The following is a 23,042-nucleotide window of genomic DNA, read 5'->3' as shown; positions in this document are numbered from 1 at the left end:
CTATGGAAACAGGATCTGTCACGTATCCATAGAAACACAACAGCTACACAGTATCGGGGATTACTGTAGATAATAAATACTAGAGCAGGTAGTGTCATTACTGTGTGCCTGCACAGACGGCCGCCTACCGATATATTAAAGTATATCTAAACCTCCCCCCCCCAAAAAAAAAAAAATGTCAATGTTGCAACTTAGATGTGGCGGTTGCATTTGTTTTCTTTTTTTTTCTATTCTTTTCTCCTGGTGATCCTGCCAGTAGCACACTTCCTGTCCTAGGGTGACAACGCTCCTTCACTGTACTGTATCTGTTGGAACATTGTTGTCACCCTAGGCTGCTCTTGCGATTTGGACTACAAACAACTCCTCCTCTCCATTACATAGGGGGGAGGTGATTTGTAGTTCACAGAAGGTAGCTGAGAAATTTGAAAACATTGCTTGAGATTTCAGTTCAATCCATCGGAAGTTACACAGACCCTGGATTTCTGGCAGGATCAACAAATATTTTTCTAATGTTCTTTGGCTAAAAAATAAAATAAATAAAACTAATGTAGTCACTACATCTAAGAACTGGCAAGCTGCAATATATAAATTTTTTTTGTTAGCATCAGATTTAGGACAAAAAAAATAAATGTATATATATATATATATATATATATATATATATATACACAGTTATTTATTTTTTGTCCTACATCCAATGCTAACAAAAAAATGTAATATTATTATTATTATTATTATACAGTATTTATAAAGCGCCAATAGTTCGCTCAGCGCTGTACATTACAAAGGGGGACAGAACATGTGACAGAACAATACCAATACAATGCAAAACATGAGGGGATCGAGGGCCCTGCTCTTTGGAGCTTACAATCTAGGAGGGAGGGGATGGTGGCACAGGAGGAGATAGCTGTGGGGGATGGAGTGGTAGGAAGAGTGGAGGAGGTCGGCAAGTTAGCAGGGGGTGGGGTAGGCTTCCCTGAAGAGATGGGTTTTCAGGGTGCGCCTAAAGGAGAGGAGAGTAGGTGATAATCTGATGGGTTGGGGCAGGGAGTTCCAGAGGATGGGTGACACCCTGGAGAAGTCCTGGAGGCGGGCATGGGAGGAGGAGACCAGGGAACTAGAGAGAAGGAGGTCTTGTGAGGAGCGGAGTGTGTGTGATGGGCGGTACTTGGATATTAGGTCAGTGATGTAGTTCGGGGCAGTATGGTGGACAGCTTTGTACGTCAGCGTTAGGATTTTGAATTTGATCCGTTGCGCAATCGGAAGCCAGTGGAGGGATTGGCAGAGGGGGGTGGCGGAGACAGAGCGGTTGGAAAGGTGAATGAGTCTGGCAGCCGTGTTCAGGATGGACTGAAGAGGGGATAGCCAGCGGCGAGGCAGGCCAGTGAGGAGGGAGTTGCAGTAGTCGAGTCGTGATATGATGAGGGAGTGGATTAGCTGTTTAGTGGTTTCTGGGGTTAGGAACGTGCGGATTTTGGCGATGTTGCGGAGGTGGAGTCTGCATGAGTTTGTTAAAGATTGGACTTGGGGCTGGAAGGATAGGTTGGAGTCCAGAATGACACCCAGTACTCTGGCCTGCAGGGCGGGTTTGATGGTAGCGTTGTTGGATGTGACGGAGAAATCAATGGGGGGTGGTATCCGGGCTGGGGGGAAGACAAGAAACTCGGTTTTGGAGAGGTTCAATTTAAGGAAGTGGAGCGACATCCAGTCTGATATGTCGCTCAGTAGGTGTGTGATTAGGGCTGAGACCAAGGGGGTGAGGTGGGGGGTTGAGAGATAGATTTGTGTGTCGTCGGCATAGAGGTGGTAGTTGAAGCCGTGAGAGTGTATGAGTTGGCCAAGGGAGGAGGTATAGATGGAGAAGAGAAGGGGCCCGAGGACAGAGCCTTGAGGGACCCCAACAGAGAGGGGGAGTGAGGGGGAGGTGGTAGCATTATAGGTAACGCTGAAGGAGCGTTGTGACAGGTAGGATGAGAGCCAGGAGAGAGCAGAATCTCTGAGGCCGAGGGAGTGTAGTTTTTTGAGGAGGAGGGGGTGGTCGACTGTGTCGAAGGCCGCAGAGAGGTCAAGGAGTAGGAGCACTGAATAGTGGCCATTAGCTTTGGCGGTTAGCAGGTCGTTGGAGAGTTTGAGTAAGGCAGTTTCGGTGGAGTGTAGGGGACGGAAGCCGGACTGTAGGGGATCGAGGAGGTTGTTGTCGTTGAGGTGAGAGCATAGGCGGGTGTAGACGAGGCGCTCGAGGAGTTTAGATGTAAATGGGAGCAGGGAGATGGGTCTGAGGTTGTTCGGGTCATTGGGGTCCAGGGAGGGCTTTTTAAGTATGGGGGTGATGCGTGCATGTTTCAGAGGGGAGGGGAAAGTGCCTGAGGAGAGGGAGAGATTGAAGATGTGGGTGAGGGAGCGTAGGATGGAGGAGCAGGAAGGTCGTAGGAGTTGTGAGGGGATAGGGTCGAGGGGGCAGGTGGTGAGGCGGGCATCAGAGAGGATCTTGGAGACTTCCTCGATGGTAGTAAGGTCAAAGGTGTGGAGTGTTGGGGGAGCTTCAGTATGAGGAATGTAGGGTGGGGTGGAAGAGGAGGTCAGAGCAGTGGTGGGGCTGTGGGAGAGGGGTGATGAGGGGGTAGCTGAGTGAGGGTGAAGGGGGTTGGAGAGAGTTTGAGTAGTGACGAAGTCCCTGCGGGTTATGTCGAGGGGGAGGGGGGATAAGGGGGTAGCTGTGTGAGAGGGGACGGGTTGAGAGGGTGTGTGAGTTGCGGCAATGTCCTTGCGAATTGTGTCAATTTTGTTTTTGAAGTGATTGGCAATCTCAAGGGCAGTGAGTGAGGTGCTGGGTGGAGGTGGGGGTGGAGAGAGTAGAGAGTTGAAGGCAGAGAAGAGTCGGCGAGGATTGGAGGAGAGGGCTTTGATGAGGGTCAGGAAGTAGGCTTGTTTGGCTGCGTGGAGGGAGGAGGTGTAGGTGTGGAAGGCAGATTTGTAGCGGATGAAGGCTTGTTGGGATTTGGTTTTGCGCCATAGTCGCTCCAGGGCACGACTTTGTCGTTTGAGGGTTTTGGTGTGATCAGTCTGCCAGGGCTGGAGCGGTCGGGGTCTGATGTTGCGTGTGGTTAAAGGCGCTAGTGAGTCGAGGGCTGTTGAGAGCGCATTGTTGTAGGCGGTCACAGCCAAGTCGGGGCAGGACAGGGGGAGGATGCGGTCGTGGAGTTGATCAGCTGCAGAGTGGAGGGAGGCAGGGTTAAGGTTGTGGAGGTTACGGCTGGTAGTAGTGTGACATTTGGAGGGGTAGGCGTTGGAGGACGAGGAGATAGAGAAGGTGATCAGGTTGTGGTCAGAGAGAGGGAAGGGGGTGTTAGAAAGGTTGTGGGGAGCGCAGCGGTTGGAGAAGACAAGGTCCAGGATATTTCCGTCGGAGTGGGTGGTGGATTGTATGCACTGTGCAAGTGCAAAGGAGGAGGTTAGGTGGAGGAGACGGGCTGTGTCCGGGTTGTCGAGGTTGACAGGGATGTTGAAATCCCCAAGAATGATGGTGGGTAGCTCAGAGGAGAGGAAGAAGGGTAGCCAGGAGGAGAAGTCATCCAGGAAGCGGGGTATGGATCCAGGAGGCCGGTATATCACAGCAATCTTCAGGGGGGTTGGGGAGAATAGTCGGAGGCAGTGGGCCTCGAAGGAGGAGAAGGATAGGGAGGGGGGGTTTGGGAGGACTCGGAAGGTGCTCTGCGGTGACAGGAGCAGACAAACCCCACCACCTTTACGACCGTTAGGCCTGGGTGAGTGGGTCCAGGTGAGACCTCCGTAGGAGAGTGCAGTAGGGGAGGTAGAATCAGTGGGCTGGATCCAGGTTTCCGTGATCGCTAGGAGGTTGAGGGAGCGGGAAACAAAGAGGTCGTGGATGGCGGTAAGCTTGTTGCACACCGAACGGGCGTTCAGGAGTGCACATGAAAACGGGGGGGGAGATTTTAGGGAGCAGGGGGACAGATACTAAGTTGTGGGGGTTGCAGTAGGACGTGGAGGTGGGAGGGTGTTGAGCGGGTGAGGGAGGTGGAGGGCCAGGATTCGGGGAGATGTCCCCCGCGGCTAGGAGGAGGAGAAGGGTGAGAAAGGTGGCATGGGAGCGGGATGTGCAGGAGCGTGAGAAACTCCTAGTGGAGGTGTTGGGGTCAGTGGGAGAGCGGAGTAATAGGAGGAGGTGGTGGGTGCCATAGAGGGGTGAGGGAAGCAGTGAGGACACGATATACAAATGTTTGGGAGGGGCAGAGGGATATAGTGAATATAATATAATACAATAATATATATACACACACAATATAATATAATAATATTAATATAATAAGATATAATATCTTTAGATTATTATTATTATCAGTATAGTTAGATTAAAATATATATATGTACACGCACACACATTTATTTATTTTTTGTCCTACATCCAATGCTAACAAAATTTTTTTTATATAATATAATAAGATATAACATCTTTATATTATTATTATTATTATTATCAGTATAGTTAGATTAAAATAAATATATATATATATATATATATATATACACACACACACACATTTATTTATTTTTTGTCCTACATCCAATTCTAACAAAAAAAAAATAATATAATATAATACAATTATATATATATATATATATATATATATATATATATATATATACACACAATATAATATAATAATATTAATATAATATAATAAGATATAATATCTTTATATTACTATTATTATTATTTTCAGTATAGTTAGAATAAAATAAATATATATATATATATATATATATTATTATTATTATACAGGATTTATATAGAGCCAACAGTTTGCTCAGCGCTTTACAATATAACTGGAGACAACACAGCAACAATACAGTTCAATACAAGAGTGATAGGAGGGCCTGATCCTGGGAGCTTACAATCTATTTAGATGGGAGATCTTCCTATAGGGACGTCTGTTCTGGAGAGAAGTATCTAAGAGCAGGTACACCTCATTTCATAGACATTTCCTCTTACTTCCCGTCCTGTATCCTGGGCAGGAATTAGGGTGAGATCTCCCTAGCAGGACACACAGCAAAAAAGCAAACAAACAGAAAAAAAAAACTGACGAGAATTCACACTCTGTCCAAAAGTTTTGGCTTTAGATACACTTCATTGTATACACCTTTTGTATCCTTTAAAAGATAAGTACATACATTAGAATGGCAGAAAATTGCTTCTTACCGTCTTCGGAGTCGATCATGCTGAACCATGCCGGGCAGCGGATGTAGGCCACTTTGCCGACCACAGCAGGCATCCAACATGTTATGTTATCCCACATTCCTGGGCAGCCTGAAAGACAGAGAAATAACATTTTATAAGGCTTTATTAAAATTCTCTGTGATGGCTGTGATGGCCCTGGACAGGGGCGGACTGACAACTCATGGGGCCCCCGGACAATAGGGGATCATGGGGCCCCTGTGTTCTTGCCTAAACTCAAAAAAGCCTATGAAAAAGGTACCAGGGGCATCTCATGGGGCCCCCTACTGACCCCGGGCCCTCGGGCAGTGCCCAAGTTTCCAAACGGTCAGTCCACCCATGGCCCTGGAGGATTTCTGTTGATTTAGGCTACTCACAAAGAAGGAGGCATACCAGGATACAGGGGCTTACTAATTTTATAACCAATTATATTAACAAACCAAAACATTAACCCTTAACTCCGGACTGTACAAGCCCAAAATAAATAATGTATAAATGACACAGTATGCAAGATATACTGTATATATATATATATTTATTTCAGGTACTTATACAGCGCCATCAATTTACTCAGCGCTTTACATATATATTGTACATTCACATCAGTCCCTAACCCTCAAGGGGTGTACAATCTAAGGTCCCTAACTCACATTCACACATATACATACTAGGGACAATTTAGACAGGAGCCAATTCACCTACCAGCATGTCTTTGGAGTGTGGGAGGAAACCAGAGTACCCGGAGGAAGCCCACGCAGGCACAGGGAGAACATGCAAATTCCAGGCAGGTGGTGCCGTACAAAAATATACAGTATATGATACAAAGTGCACCTCCCGTGTCCTGTATCATAATTTATTATATATAAATTTATTATATATTTCATATATTTCATAAATTGTTCCAGGGAATATCCGATTGTTTCTCAGGGGATCAGGAAGGAATTTTTTTCCCCTGCAGGAGTAAATTGGATCGTGCTTTGCTGGGTTTTTAGCCTTCCTCTGGATCAACTGTGAGTGTAGGATGATAACTTTTTTATTTTATGGTTGAACTGGATATACTTTTTCAGCCAGACTATGTAACTATCATGAAATGAAATAAATCACACAGTTAAAGCTGTGGTTTTAATTAGAAAACAAAACAAAAAAAAAATACGATCATATTATGTATTTTATTTTAAAAAATAAATTACAAAAATTATATATACATGTACAATATTTATATGTAAAATGCTCCGTTGGCTGCACTTTATATATATATAAATCTTTACTTTATAAATATATATCTATTTTTGAGAATGCAGAATCTTAATACAAACATAAAGATGATAGAAAGAGTACCTCCTGTGTCCTGTATCATTATTATATATAAAACACACAAGGAAAACAAATCACCAAAATTAAAGATCATTGTATTATGTAAAAAACATATTATATTATTGATTTGATTTTAAATATATATATATATATAGTTTTGTTCAAAATAATAGCAGTCAGACATCACTAACCTAATCAATCACTGTTTTTGGTAGAAATGATATTTCTACATGGCAAATAATTTACTAGGCTGCTCAGCTAAAATAATTGCAAATGCTTTAAAATGGCAACCAAAACCTGAAAGACGTGGAAGAAAGCGAAAACTACCATTGGAATGGATAGAAGAATAGCCAAAATGGCGCGGACTCAGCCAACAATCAGCTCCAGGAAGATGAAAGAAGGTGTGAAGTCCCACTGTTGGAAAAAAGACGTGTGCTGAAGAGGTTACAATTTGCCAAAGAGCACATTGACTGGCCTAAAGAGAAATGGCGCAACATTTTGTGGACTGATGGAAGTAAGATTGTTCTTTTTGAGTCTAGTGGCCGGAGACAGTTTGTCAGACGACCCCCAAACACTTAATTCAAGCCACAGTACACTGTGAAGACAGTGAAGCATGGTGGTGCAAGCATCATGATATGGGGATGTTTCTCATACTACGGTGTTGGGCCTATTTATCGCATACCAGGGATCATGGATCAGTTTGAATACATCAGAATACTTGAAGAGGTCATGCTGCCTTATGCTGAAGAGGAGATGCCCTTGAAATGGGTGTTCCAACAAGACAACGACCCCAAACACACCAGTAAACGTGCAACATCTTGGTTCCAGACCAACAAGATGGACGTTATGGAGTGGCCGGCCCAATCCCAGGATCTTAATCCAATAGAAAACTTGTGGGGTGACATCAAAAATGCAGTTTCTGAGGCAAAACCAAGAAATAGAGAAGAACTGTGGAATGTGGTCCAATCATCCTGGGCTGGAATACCTGATCACAGGGGCCAGAAGTTGGGTGACTCCATGCAACACAGATGTACAGCAGTTCTCAGAAACAGTGCGACTGCAACCAAATATTCATGAAGTCATTCAAAGGAAAGCAAAATCTTCAAACATTTCTCAGTTTATATAGTGAATGTTTGAGTTTGTAAAGAAGAATACAAACACTGCAAATTTTTTGAACCGTCTAATATTCACTTTTCTTCAATTTTTTTAGAGGAACAACACAAATTTGATGTGTTTTTCATCATGTTTTAATTTGGAATAGAATGTGTCGTGTTCCCAATGCATTTGTGTGGATGGAAATAAAAGCTATTAGAAGGATTTTCAGCTTTATTCACTTTTTTCAACACACTGCTATTATTTTGAACACAACTGTATATATATAAAAGAAAAAATAATTGCACAGTTAAAAACTATGGTATTAAGTAAAAACAAATTAAGGATAAGTTATGTATTTAAAAAATATATATGATAGAAAGAGCACATCCCATGTCTTGTATTATAATTTAAAAAATATAACACACGGTACAAGTGAACCCCCCCCCCCCCCACACACACACACTTAACCTCTTGCCGTCCGCCTGCTGTTCATAAACGGCACCCGCCTTTTCTAGCTGTGCGCGCTCCCTGGGAGCGCGCACCACCGCGATCCGGTGCCCGCTGTGTCCTCCGGACACAGTGAAACACCGATCGTCGGACGGGACCTCTGTACGAGGTCCCGATCATGTGATCACTGATTGGCGAATCAGTGATCACATGCAAAGTAGTAAGCAAGATGTCACTTGTGACATCATTGCTTACTACGTGTGAAATCTGTGAATGATCACAGAGGTCACATGGTACAAGGCTATTCGCAACAGCCTTGTACCGTGTGACAAGCTGTGACCACTCACAGCTCACTCAGTAATTCTCAATGACTGCAACAATGCAGACAGAGAGAAAGAGAAATGATTGCTTTTACATCCTATATGGGTGTAAAAGCAATCAGTGTAAAAAAAAAAAAAAAAAATCTTCATCACCCCCACAAGTAGTACAGTGTCACCATGGTGACACTGTACTGCTAGGGTGACAGTATGTAAAAAAAAAAGAAATAAATAAAAAATAATAATATAAAAAAATAAAATAAAAATGTTTAAAAATTATAATTTTTGGTTATAAACTAATTTGGATTTTTTTTTTTTTTACTAAAAAAATAACGGAATAAATTTTGGACAAGATTTATGATGAAATCTTATTTATTTGCAAAATTTTATTTAGAAAAACACTTTTTTTCAAAATTTTTGGACTTTTTAATTTACAAAGTAAAAAAAATAAAAATCCCAGCGGTGAATAAATACCACCAAAGTAAAGCTTTATCTGTTTAAAAAAAATGGTAAAAAATTCATATGGGCACAGTATTGCATGACCGCGCAATTGTCATTCAAAGTGTGATAGTGCTGAAAGCTAAAAATTGCCCTGGTCAGGAAGGGGGCAAAAGTGTCCGGACAGGAAGTGGTTAAAAACTATTTTTTTAATTACATAACACAGGCATACTGCAATCTTTTTTTTGTTGTTGTTGTCTCTAAGCCTCCTGAAATGCGTTGCCCTGTTTCAAGTGGGTTCAGCAAATAAAACGCTTGAATTTGCACCTTAACACCTTCTTAACAACAACAACAAATAATTAAATGAATGTAAATAATAAAGGCCAAGCTGATCATTTTTACCTGATAATCTACAAAAAAAAAACAAAGCCTGCACAAAACAAACAAAGAAACTAAATACAAATATAAATAAATAAAAGGGCTTTACATTCCGTTTTTTTTCCAAGAGAAAAATGCTTATACTTTCTAGGAAACGCAGAATATTGTCTGTCACGCACACTAAAAGGGTGTCAGGGAAGTGTGAATTAAGTTCATATATTTTTCTGCAAAAGCTGAACACACGGGGTATAGAGCGCAGTGCCTGAGCTTGTCTTCCTACAGAGCTGAAATCAGCATGTCTTATGTTTTACACCAGTTGGTTAGAATCCTCCCTTCATCACTGTGAAAATATTAAAAGGATCCGTCTGTAGATAAAATGTCTCATTCATGGCTTTAATACAGTTTGTAGAATTATCCAATAGATTTATTTGACAAAAAAGGCTACTTGTAGAGCGTCCTCTTATATTCCTCTGTTTTGGGACATTAGTGCTAAATACTCCCCGGGGGGCATCTGGCTGATACAATCTACTGCAACCTTTCCAAACCAACCCTCATGGAAGAACAATATATTTGGGAAATGCCACAATTTTGGCCATATTCAATATGTTTTAAAATATATCGAATATGGCCAAAATTGTAGCATTTCAAATATATTTTTCTTCCATGTATATACTGCATGTTGAAATGTGTTTTTATTACAAAATATATGAAAAATATACTGTATGTCTTTAAAAATACAATTTTGGAATGCATTTACAAATATATGTTAAAATAACTTTTTGATATGTTAAAAAAAATAATCTGAAGAATATGTATGGGGGGGGGGGGGGTGTTCCTTGCGGTCATTCTCTCTCTGCGGGGGGGGGGGGTTCCTTGGTGTCAGCCTCTCTCTTTGGGTCGGGGGGTGTTCCTTGGTATCAGGCTCTCTCTGAGGCGGGGGGAGGGGTGTTCCTTGGTATCAGGCTCTCTCTGAGGCGGGGGGAGGGGTGTTCCTTGGTGTCAGGCTCTCTGTGCGGTGGTGGGGGGGGGGTTTCTTTAGTGTTAGGCTCTCTCTGCGGGGGTGGATGTTCCTTGGTATCAGGCTCTCTCTGAGGCGGGAGGAGGGGTGTTCCTTGGTGTCAGGCTCTCTCTGCGGGGGGGGGGGTGTTCCTTGGTGTCAGGCTCTCTCTGAGGGGGGGGTGTTCCTTGGTGTCGGGCTCTCTCTGCGGGGAGGGGCTGTTCCTTGGTGTCAGGCTCTCTCTTTGGGGAGGGGGGTGTTCCTTGGTGTCAGGCTTTCTCTGGGGGGGGGGGTTTCCTTGGTATCAGGCTCTCTCTGAGGCGGGAGGAGGGGTGTTCCTTGGTGCCAGGCTCTCTCTGCGGGGGGGGGGTGGGTGTTCATCAGTGTCAGGCTCTCTCTGTGGGGGGGGGGATGGGTGTTCCTTGGTGTCAGGCTCACCCTGTGGGGGGGGTGTTCCTTGGTGTCAGGCTCTCTCTGCGAGGGGGGGGTGTTCCTTGGTGTCAGGCTGTCTCTGTGGGGGGTGGGGTGTTCCTTGTTGTCACGCTCACTTTGTGGGGGGGGGGTGTTCCTCGGTGTCAGGCTCTCTTTGTGGGGGGGGTGTTCATTGGTGTCAGGCTCTCTCTGAGGGGGGGGGGTGTTCATAGGTGTCAGTCTCTCTCTGCGGGGGTGGGTGTTCCTTGGTGTCAGGCTCTCTCTTTGGGGAGGGGGGTGTTCCTTGGTGTCAGGCTTTCTCTGGGGGGGGGGGGGGTTTCCTTGGTATCAGGCTCTCTCTGAGGCGGGAGGAGGGGTGTTCCTTGGTGCCAGGCTCTCTCTGCGGGGGGGGGGTGGGTGTTCATCAGTGTCAGACTCTCTCTGTGGGGGGGGGGATGGTTGTTCCTTGGTGTCAGGCTCACCCTGTGGGGGGGGGGGTGTTCCTTGGTGTCAGGCTCTCTCTGTGGGGGGGGGGAATGGGTGTTCCTTGGTGTCAGGCTCTCTCTGCGAGGGGGGGGTGTTCCTTGGTGTCAGGCTGTCTCTGTGGGGGGTGGGGTGTTCCTTGTTGTCACGCTCACTCTGTGGGGGGGGGGGTGTTCCTCGGTGTCAGGCTCTCTTTGCGGGGGGGGGGGTGTTCATTGGTGTCAGGCTCTCTCTGAGGGGGGGGGGTGTTCATAGGTGTCAGTCTCTCTCTGCGGGGGTGGGTGTTCCTTGGTGTCAGGCTCTCTCTGTGGGGGGGGTGTTCCTTGGTGTCAGGCTCTCTCTGCAAGGGGGGGGGGCATTGATGAGGTCTGCACATTTTATGGGACTGGATTTGCACCACGGTAGTACCTTTCCCGTAGTCACACTGTGCTGAGCTGCGTTGGATGGACACCACTGAAACCAATCCCCGTGGTCATGCGGCTCTCTGCGACCTCTACAGCGCCCCACAGGGGTGATGAGTGTAAGAGAGATATCAAACATGCAAATGTTCTCGGAACATGATCTTGGTGATGCAGCCCTCCCCCGACAGCTCTGAGGAAGGGGACACGCCCCTGAAACGCGTTTGCATGCGACTCCATTTAGTCGGGAACTCTGCAGCCACAATGGATGATCCCCGGTGGCTCTTTGCAGGCTGTTTATTCTCCTGTCGTTTGTATGTCATCGTTGTTCACATCAATTTTACAATAAATCTTGGATAATGTGCTCGGTGTTTGCGCACTGTGTGCGTTCTTTTCTGGTCTGTGCGACTCAAGTTGCATCTGAAATTGCACCAGTGTGAACAGAGTCTTGGCAGGCCCGAAACGTGTGCATAATTGTGTGCGGTGCCCACCCCACACTGCAGTTTAGCAGCCAGCTGCGCAGGCGGGTGTGTGCCATTCATTCTTAATGGCACCTCCATGCATTGGCACTTTGGGTGCGCTTTGGTGCATGCCAAACTGCATGGTGCTGCAACCAGTGGTGTGTTTGTTTCTTGTGCTGACCTAGGCAACATAAGAATCAGCCCCCCCACCCATCTACCAGGGCCCCCCCCCCCTGTCACCACCACCCTCTGCTGCCCACCACTACCCCCGCCGCCAACAAACCCTATCACCCACAATCTGTCCCCCCGCCGCCACCAACACCCGGTCACCAGATTAAGAAAACTAACCTGCACAAGAAACAGCCGGTCCTTCCTGCACCCTCCAGGAGCACACAGCCTCCTCACCAGGTCCCCTGCCACTTTACAATGCCTTCTTTGATTCCCTGTAAACACGCAGACTGCAGCACCATGTGGTTGGGTGCAGTGCATTTTTTTTTTTTAAAAAGTGCAGGATCTGGAGGAGGAATTCTGTCCTCCTCTCTGCTGCCAACTGCTGGGACGGGGGAACAGAGACAAACCTCTTGGCGGCTGCATAGAGAAGTGCAAGATCTGGTGGAGGAATTCTGTCCTCCTCTTTGCTGCCAACTGGTGGGACGGGGGAACAGAGACAAACCTCTTGGCGGCTGCATAGAGAAGTGCAGGATCTGGACGAGGAATTCTGTCCTCCTCTTTGCTGCCAACTGCTACGACAAGGTGGGGGTGGAGACGAGGGTGTGTCGCAGCTCCAGGAGAGGCGCGAGGGCCACATGACATGGTGGGCCTTGTGGTTGACACACGTAGCTTAATATGAATGTGTTCCCAGCTAGTGTACGCCTAAACTAAATATGTAGATCCTTTTCCCGGAGTGTGAACAGAGCCAAATGTATCACTTGCATCTTACGCAGGGGTGGACTGACCATTTGGAAACTCGGGCACTGCCCGAGGGCCCGGGGTCAGTAGGGGGCCCCATGAGATGCCCCTGGTACCTTTTTCATAGGCTTTTTTGAGTTTGGGCAAGGACACAGGGGCCCCCATGATCCCCTATTGCCCGGGGGCCCCATGAGTTGTCTGTCCGCCCCTGATCGTACGTCTCCAAAACAAACGTGCAAAATGTAACCAGCGAATTCGAGGTTATACGCTCAAAGTGTTACAATAGAATTATTATTGATCTTTTTTTTTTCTTTTTTACTTTTTTTTTTTTAACTTTAATAGACTTGTGTTGTTAGCTTAGTTTGTGCAAAAAAAAATTGATGTTCTAAAAATATATCCTGGCCTTGTTTATCCGTTGGATATTGATTTATCAGCAAGCGTCGGCCCAGGTATCTATCCTGCAGATGGCTGCGCAGTCGATGTTATTTATGTAGATACGTCATGGCAGCAGATGTCCTGTCCTGATTGGTCAGCTTGGCAGGATTGATGGCTCTGTTATCATAAATGAGCAGAGTAGAACCTCAGGCATTTCACGTTACTCGGTATAATGAGAAAGCAGCTGGTGTTTTCTCTAATAGAGTCGTATGGTAGAATCACTTCTCTCCCTCCTCCCTCCAGTCTGCAGCACACGCCGCCTCTTCCCCATCCGCAGTAAGTGCACAATACATCACCCCATGGCACGGGGCCCTCCGAAGCTGCAGCCTTCATTTTTCTTGGATTTGGAGGCTCTGAGGCCAGAAAACAGTACTGGATGTGTGAGAATGGAGATGTCTGTCTCAGCAACGGCGCAACCTAACACAAAACCACAATACAGAGACTGCCGGGAACACAAGCAATGCAACAGAAAGAAGACGGTTTACTAAATAAAAGAAACACGAACAGGGACCAACCGAAAACTACTCGCTCTTTAACCGCAGAAATACTGCTGCAGGACTGTGCAAATTCACGTATATATATATATGTGGTTTTGCATTACCGGGTAGGGGGTGCGCGCGCCCTACCCGCGCCGCCATTGTCGGCCTCAGCTGACGATCACTCTGTAATTTTCCTGCGATCGCCGAGTATCTCTGATCGGGGAGAGGTCTGTACCGTAAGGGGAACTCTACAATATTTGGGTGCTGCCACATAAACAATACAGATCTCTCCCCTGTCAGCTCCCCTGCTTTGAATGCAGTGTGCTTACATAGTAAAACACACACAGCACACCGCTAACCCTTTGATCACCCCTTCCTGCCCAGTGTCATATCCCTGATTTTGTATTTCAGGGTAGGGGGCGCGCCTCAGCGCCATTGGCGGCCTCAGCAGTCGATCATCGGGTCCCGGTTGGTGATTCCCCGCAATCGTTGAGTATCACTGACGGGGGAGAGGCCTGTATGGAAACAACACAGATCTCTCTCCCCTGTCAGCTCCTGCACACTGCTTTGTATGGCTCTGCTTAACAGAATGCTTACATAGTAAAACAAACACAGCTCACAGCTAACCCTATGATCACCTCAGATGTTAACCCCTTCCTGCCCAGTGTCATATACGTGATTTTGTATTTCCGGGTGGGGGGTGCGCCTTAGCGCCATTGGTGGCCTCAGCTGTCAATAACTGGGTCCCGGTCGGTGATTCCCCGCAATCGCCGAGTATCTCTGATGGGGGAGAGGTCTGTAACTTAAGGGGAACTCTACAATATTTGGGTGCTGCCACATAAACAATACAGATATCTCCCCTGTCAGCTCCTGCACACTGCTTTGTATGGCTCTGCTTAACAGAATGCTTACATAGTAAAACAAACACAGCTCACAGCTAACCCTATGATCACCTCAGATGTTAACCCCTTCCTGCCCAGTGCCATATACGTGATTTTGTATTTTCGGGTAGGGGGCGCACCTCAGCATCATTGGCGCCCTCAGCTGTCAATCACCAGGTCCCGATCAGTGATTCCCCGTGATCGCCGAGTATCACTGATGGGAGAGAGGTCTGTATGTAAACAATACAGATCTCTCCCCTGTCAGCTCCTGCACACTGCTTTGTGTGGCACTGCATAACAGAGGAAGGGGGGGAAACCCTGCATTCACTATATCTGGTTTCCCTGGACCCTGCATTCACTATATCCGGTTTCCCTGGACCCTGAATTCATTATATCTGCTCTCCCCGGACCCTGAATTCACTATATCTGCTCTCCCCGGACCCTGAATTCACTATATCTGCACTCCCCGGACCCTGCATTCACTGTATTTGCTCTCCTCGGACCCTGCATTCACTATATCTGGTCTCCCCGGACCCTGCATTCACAATATCTGGTCTCCCCAGACCCTGCATTCACTATATCCAGTTTCCCCAGACCCTGCATTCACTATATCTGCTCTCCCCGGACCCCGCATTCACTATATCCGCTCTCCCCGGACCCTGCATTCACAATATCCGCTCTCCACGGACCCCGCATTCACTATATCCGGTCTCCCCGAACCCTGCATTCACTATATCCGGTCTCCCCGGACCCTGCATTCACTATATCCGGTCTCCCCGGACGCTGCATTCACTATATCCGGTCTCCCCGGACCCTGCATTCACTATATCTGGTCTTCCCGGACCCTGCATTCCCTATATCTGCTCTCCCCGGACCCTGCATTCCCTATATCTGCTCCCCCCGGACTCTGCATTCACTATATCTGGTCTCCCCGTTCCCTGCATTCACTATATCTTGTCTCGCACAGTACACAGAACATGGTAATGCAATTATTTTAGTAAATATAAACTGCTAAATATCTTTTCTCATCAGCAGTATATAGCAGTCTTGTGACTTCAGCTGAACACTAGCTAAAGCTCGTAGGAGGAGTTTACTTCCTGCTCTAGGAGGATGCAGAAACCCTGACCCTCTGTCTGGATAGCGCTGATTGGCCCTGTGATGATCACATGCACTCTCCCAAGAAAATACACACCAAAATGAGCATGTGCATGCCTTCGGTTTAGTCTGCAGATAAGAGTTGGCTTGAAAAAGAGGAGGGGCAGAGAAGACAGGATCAAACAGCCTTTTTACACAATGCAAAGGATTAACCCCGTAGGTTCCACAGTGAGTATAACAAGCATGCTTTGCTGCATCTACAGACTGATTGTACTGTTGGGGGTTTAATAACACTTTAATGAATGAATCCGAAGTGACACAAACAGGGGCAGACTGACCATTCGAAAACTCGGGCACTGCCCGAGGGCCCGGGGTCAGTAGGGGGCCCCATGAGATGCCCCTGGTACCTTTTTCATAGGCTTTTTTGAGTTTGGGCAAGGACACAGGGGCCCCATGATCCCTTATTGCCCCGGGGCCCCATGAGTTGTCAGTCCGCCCCTGGACACAAAACGCATTTTTTTCCGTCGTGCACATCTCTAAGCGCAGCCATTTCTTCACCCATCTTCCTCGGCTGGCTGAGACTTCTCCTGAAGCTGCCGACATGTTACTCGGCTCTCCCTACAATAAATATTTCTGAAGCTGGAGGCGCTAGCGCCATCATATTTGGCAGTTCCAGGTCCTCTCCCGGCTTTGCTGTTCCATCTCCTAGTAACCCCCGGCTGCAGTTTATCCGAGGCTCTCCTCTGGAGCTCACCTCCCATCCAGGGCAGGGGAAGATTTGTGTGGTGTGTCTGCAGTGAGAGGAAGCAGAACCCGGCCACGAGCCGCATTCAATAGCAGATCATATATTTCACACATTCAGACGTCCAGCACAGCCTGCACAGGGGCGCGAGATGACGTCCCGCGCTACAACCACTTGTGTGTTTCCTGTCCCGGGGGGACACTTTGTATCAGAAATATATGAGCGTCGGAAACGTGTGTCGCTCTCCCTCCTCGAGATGCTGAACACATCATCTGTTTAAAAAAAGCAATCGCACCTCATGCCAAAAAAATCCAAAAGTAGCTATCGTGTAACGAGTATAAAGCGCATGCTAAGTCAAAAACATCTTTTTCTCATTTGGATGGAGCGAGGAAAGATTAGAACCCCAGCGGAGCTTTTTGCCTCGTTTACACGGGCAGCCTGGGGGGGGGGGTAAAAATAGGTGGTTGAGCCGCGTTTTTACCACCGCCCAGCCACATGTGAAAGCGGTATTAAAGCCAAAACCAAAAATTGTATGTATTGCAGCTTACCAATCAGTAGATGTGGTGGCTGCATTAGTTTTCTTTTTTAGTTTTTTTTATCCCCTATCTCTGTTTTCACCTGGTGATCTGGCCAGTAACACAGTTCCTGTATTAGGCCCGGTTCACAGTATAGAAGTCCGGATGCGTTTTTGCAGGTGCGTTTTTTACTTGTTCCAGTACAAGTCAAAAACGCGTCAAAAACGCGCATGCAAAAACGTATCCGGACTGCGTTTCTATAGTGTGAACCAGGCCTAATACAGGCACACTTGTCCTACCCGCACCGCCATTTGCAGCCTCAGCTGTCAATCACCTGGTCCCGGCCGGTGATTACTTGCTGGCACCTGGTGATCACTGAGTATCTCCGACGGGGGAGAGACCTGTGTATAAATGTAGCAGCAACTTTGGGAATACCAGGTAAATCTCTGGACACGAACTTGAGGAAAACAAACCTTTAATTCACCAGCTGGTTTGACTTAGCCACACTCATGTCTGCAAAGCTAAGTGTTTTGAAAAAAGCATCTCACAGGGTATACATATTCACAATTCATAGATTTCCTCTTTCACTTTCTGTACATTCAAAAGGCTTTCTAAACAGTGCAGAATATGACTTTGAGTACCAGTTACAAAGAAGAATACCAGCTACAGACTGGAACACATTACTTCACAGGAAATATGGGAGGGGGGAAGTGAGCTGATAACTTTGCTTTGCAAACCGATTCTGTTAGAAATGTTAAAATGTAAGGGGAACTACAATATTTGGGCGCTGCCACATAAAAAACACAGATCTTTCCCCTGTCAGCTCTTGCACACTGCTTTGCATGGCTCTGCATAGCAGACCAATACAAAGCAGTGTGCTTACAGTGAAGCACGCACACAACATAGTGAAACAGCACACAGTTAACCCTTTGATCGCCCCACATGTTAACCTCTTCCTGCCCAGTGCCAAGAGTACAGTGCCAGTGCTTTTTATTAGCACTGATTTTTGTATTGGTGTCACTGGGGATGTCAGTGGCAGTTAGTCAGTTCCCCCCCCCCCCCCCAGTGTCAGAATGCCCGCTGCAGTCCTGCTATAAGTCGCTGATCGCCACCATTACTAGTAAAAAAAAAAAATTTCCAGTATCTATCCCGCCACTAGTAGACGCTATAACTTTCACGTAAACTAATTAATTTACACATATTTTACGTAATTTGCAGAATACATTTTGGCCAATATTTGATTTTTTTTTTGCTGGACATGCGTATTAGAAAAAAGTCAAAAATATAGTTTTTTTTTCTCAAAATTGTCGGTCTTTTTTTGTTTAAAAAATAAAAACTGCACAGAGGCGAACAAATACCTCTGAAATAAAGCTCTATTTGTGGGAAAAAAAGGATGTAAACGTTATTTGTGTGCATTGTTGCATGACCGCGCAATTGTCAGTTTAAATAACTCAGCACCGTAATGCAAAAAATAGACTGGTCAGGAGGGGGGTGGGGGGTTAATCCTCTGGAGGGCGAGGGGTTATAGATCGGCTACATATGTATCATAATTGGCAATTCGTCTTTTCTTGTCCTCTTTTTCCTGTCATTCGGGCAGATCTCTGTTTCATACCTGACTTCCAACCTAAGACAGATATTGCTGCCGAAAAATCGAAGAGGATTGATAACGAAATCTGGAAGGGGACGGAAGGTCAGTCCCCAGAGGCCGATCTGCTGCCTCTCCCCTGGCTTTTAATTCAGCCGTTCGACAGGAGACATTAAAATGATAAGTTTGCTGATTTTCCAGCCTGCGCTGGGGGAGAACTCTAATCTGTCATCGCTGGGCCTCCGTGGTGGGCGTTCACACATCGATGAAAAATTCATGAACGTTTCTGTGAAAAGCAGCTCCTCGTACTCATCAACATGGGCGATCAACATACGCCTTGCTTGGCGTTTCATCGAGTCGGAGAGATAAAGCAAATTTCTGGTGGCGTCCTGGCGGGGAGATAGGCAAGACCCTGGATTTATCCATAGGGAATGGAAGGACTAGCCTGGGACCTGATGTGCCGGCATTAAAGTGGTAATGAATCCACTTTGTATCATTTTATCTACAGCTGAGCCTATAACCCACATGGAAGAAAAATAAATTTGAAATATATTTGAAAAATATTCTTCCCAAATATAATGACATATATTTGAAATGTGACAATTTTGGCCGTATTCACAAGAGATAACGGCCTTAATATGGACATGGGATTCCTCAATCATTATGCAACAGTTTTATGACTCCCTCTGTGAGAGTTGTTCTTCCCCCCCCCCCCAGTCTTTGGTTTTGCTTTGCTGTGTCCAGGGGCGGACTGATCATTTGGAAACTCGGGCACTGCCTGAGGGCCCAGGGTCAGTAGGGGGCCCCATGAGATGCCCCTTGTACCTTTTTCATAGGCTTTCTTGAGTTTGGGCAAGGACACAGGGACCCCATGATCCCCTATTGCCCAGGGGCCCCATGAGTTGTCAGTCCGCCCCTGGTTGTGTCTTATATCTAGGCTAACCTTAGCCTTGTGTTTTTTTCTGCTTTTTTTTTTTTATATCCCCACATATCTTCTAACATTCTGCTAAAACTTTATAACAGTACTGCTTGGACCTTGAAGAAGGGGGACACTCCCCGAACGCTTGTCCTCAAAATTGTATGTTAGTGCGAATAAAAAAAGTATCTCCTAGACTGTGAGCTCGAAAGAGTAGGACCCTCTAACCCCTCGTGTGCTGTTTGTAGTTGCTGTACTGTTTCATGTATTGTCCCCCCCTCTATTGTACAGCGCTGAGCAAACCCTTTGGCGCTATATAAACTCGATGTAATAATAATAATAATAATAATCACGGACAGTACTGAACATGGGCGGACTGACAACTGATGGGGCCCCCGGGCAATAGGGGATCATGGGGCCCCTGTGTCCTTGCCCAAACTCAAAAAAGCCTATGAAAAAGGTACCAGGGGCATCTCATGGGGCCCCCTACTGACCCCGGGCCCTCGGGCAGTGCCCAAGTTTCCAAATGGTCAGTCCGCCCCTGGTCCTGAATTGTTTCTGTCGCAAGTGCACTAATACGGCTACAATCACCTCAGGCCATATTCAATATATTTCAATATATATATATAAATACTGCATGTTGAAATGCGTTTCTATTACAAAATATATGAAAAATATTTTTAAAAATACATTACAAATATACTGTATGTCTTTAAAAATACAAATCTACATTTTTGGAATGAATTTACAACTATATGTAAAAATATATGTTAGAATTACTTTTGTATATGTTAAAAAAATCTGACAAATATATTTTAAAAATATATATCTTTTAAATATACTCTTCAAATTTTTTTTAACAAATAAAAATGTCATTTTTTTTCAGTTTAAATATTTATTAATTTTTCAGATAAACAAGTTATACAAACATACTTATTAAAACCTTAACTTATTATCAAAACATTTATTGTTTCATCCTTCCCCCCCCCCCCCCATTTACGCAGTCAATTTACATATATATTGTACATTCACATCAGTCCCTAACCCTCAAGGGGCGTACGATCTAAGGTCCCTAACTCACGTTCATACATACACATACTAGGGACAATTTACACAGGAGCCAAGTACCCTACCAGCATGTCTTTGGAGTGTGGGAGGAAACCGGAGTACCCAGAGGAAACCCACGCAGGCACAGGGAGAACATGTAAACTCCAGGCAGGTAGTGCCACGGTTGGGATTATATATATATATATATATATATATATACTGCATGTTGAAATGCATTTTTATTACAACATATATGAAAAATATCTTTAAAAATACATTGCAAACATACTGTATGTCTTTAAAAATACAAATCTACATTTTTGGAATGCATTTCCAAATATATGTAAAAATCTATGTTAAAATTACATTTTTATAGGGATTACGATCTCCAGAAATGAACAGGAAAATGCAGAGCAGAAGGGGTCAGGGATTGGATGGGGGGGGGGGGTAAGGGATGAAACGATAAATGTTTTGATAATAAGCTAAGGTTTTAACAAGTATGTTTGTATAACTTGGTTATCTGAAAAATTAATAAATATTTAAATTGAAAAAAAAATGACATTTTGATATGTAAAAAAAAAATTGAAGAGCATATTTAAAAGATATATATTTTTAAAAAATATATATTTTTTAAATATATTCGTCAGATTTTTTTAACATATACAAAAGTAATTTTAAGATATTTTTTTACATAGAAAATGCATTACAAAAATGTAGATGTGTATTTTTAAAGACATACAGTATATTTGTAATGTATTTATAAAAACATTTTTCATATATTTTGTAATAAAAACGCATTTCAACATACAGTATATATTTATATATATATATTTATTGAAATATATTGAATACGGCCAAAATTGTAGCATTTCAAATATATGTCAATATATTTGGGAAGAATATTTTTAAAATATATTTCAAAATTATTTTTCTTCCATATGGGTTATAGGCTCACCCAGGGGCGGACTGACCATTAGGAAACTCGGGCACTGTCCGAGGGCCCGGGGTCAGTAGGGTAGTAGGCTTTTTTGAGATTGGACAAGGACACAGGGGCCCCATGATCCCTTATTGCCCCGGGGGACCCATGAGTTGTCAGTCCGCCCCTGCATGTTGAAATGCGTTTTTATTACAAAATATATGAAAAATATTTTTAAAAATACATTTCAAATATACTGTATGTCTTTAAAAATACAAATCTACATTTTTGGAATGCCAAATGTTAAATCTATATTAAATTTTTTATAGGGATTACAATCTCCAGAAATGAACAGGAAAATGCAGAACAGGGGTCAGGGATTGGATGGGGGGGGGGGGGGAGGGAAGGATGAAACAATAAATGTTTTGATAATAAGCTAAGGTTTTAATAAGTATGTTTGTATAACTTGTATATCTGAAAAATTAATAAATATTTAAACTGAAAAAAATGAAATTTTTATATGTTAAAAAAAATTTGAAGAGCATATTTAAAAGATATATATTTTGTGAGATTTTTTTAACATATACAAAAGTAATTCTAACATATATTTTTACATATACAGTAGTTGTAAATGCATTCCAAAAATGTAGATTTGTATTTTTAAAGACATACAGTATATTTGTAATGTATTTTTAAAAATATTTTTCATATATTTTGTAATAGAAACGCATTTCAACATGCAGTATATATATATATATATATATATATATATATATATATATATATATAATATATATATATATTTATTGAAATATATTTTGAAATATATTGAATATGGCCTGAGGTGATTGTAGCCGTATTAGTGCACTTGCGACACCCCCTTCCAGTCCAGGCCAATTTTCAGCTTTCAGTGCTATCACACTTTGAATGACAATTGCACGGTCATGCAACACTGTACCAATATGAATTTTTTTGCATTTTTTTGACACAGATAAAGCTTTATTTTGGTGGTATTTATTCACCACTGGGATTTTTTTTTTTTTGCTATGTTATGCTAATGCTAATGAAAAAGTCCAACAATTTGGAAAAAAAGTGTTTTTCTTTTTTTGCAAATAAATAATAGTTCATTATAGATCTTGGCCAAAATGTATTCCGTTATCTTTTTAGTAAAAAAAAAAAAAAAACCCAAATTAGTTTTTTAAACATTTTTAAACTTTTTTTTGCATTTTAATTAAATTTTTTTTTTATATTATTATTTATGTTTTTTTTTTTTACATACTGTCACCCTAGCAGTACAGTGTCACCATGGTGACACTACTACTTGTGGTGGGTGATGAAGATTTTTTTTTTTTTTACACTGACTGCTTTTACACCCATAAAAGCTGTAAAAGCAATCATTTCTCCTCTCTGGCTACCTACTTACCTTTAGTAAATCAACCCCCATTGAGTTGCTGCCATGTGATTGGCTGATTAGCAATTTGTGTTACCAAGCAGTTGAATAGGTGGACCTAATAAAGTGGCCGGTGAATGTGTGTTTTTCCATCTCCGTG

At 44.1% G+C, this 23,042-nt stretch overlaps 1 protein-coding gene across 2 annotated transcripts in view; it reads right to left on the bottom strand.

Annotated features, from left to right (window-relative positions):
• SCTR (secretin receptor) overlaps window positions 1–5,321 on the bottom strand; it is a 79,338-nt gene extending 74,017 nt beyond the window's left edge. For both annotated transcript variants that reach the window (XM_089662418.1, XM_089662419.1), the window contains exon 1: window positions 5,219–5,321. In XM_089662418.1, the coding sequence (XP_089518544.1) occupies window positions 5,219–5,315 (97 nt within the window). In that variant the 5' untranslated portion in view covers window positions 5,316–5,321. The remainder of the gene's footprint in view (window positions 1–5,218) is intronic.
• Between the last annotated feature and the right edge of the window lie 17,721 nt (window positions 5,322–23,042).

This window comes from Staurois parvus, unplaced genomic scaffold (assembly GCF_062004578.1).
Source record: "Staurois parvus isolate SC_StPar_1 unplaced genomic scaffold, SC_StPar_1.0 ptg001469l, whole genome shotgun sequence".
In the NCBI taxonomy this organism is placed as follows: Eukaryota; Metazoa; Chordata; class Amphibia; order Anura; family Ranidae; genus Staurois; species Staurois parvus.
Note: the sequence above shows the minus strand (reverse complement) of the source record. Positions and strands in the feature narration are given on the sequence as shown.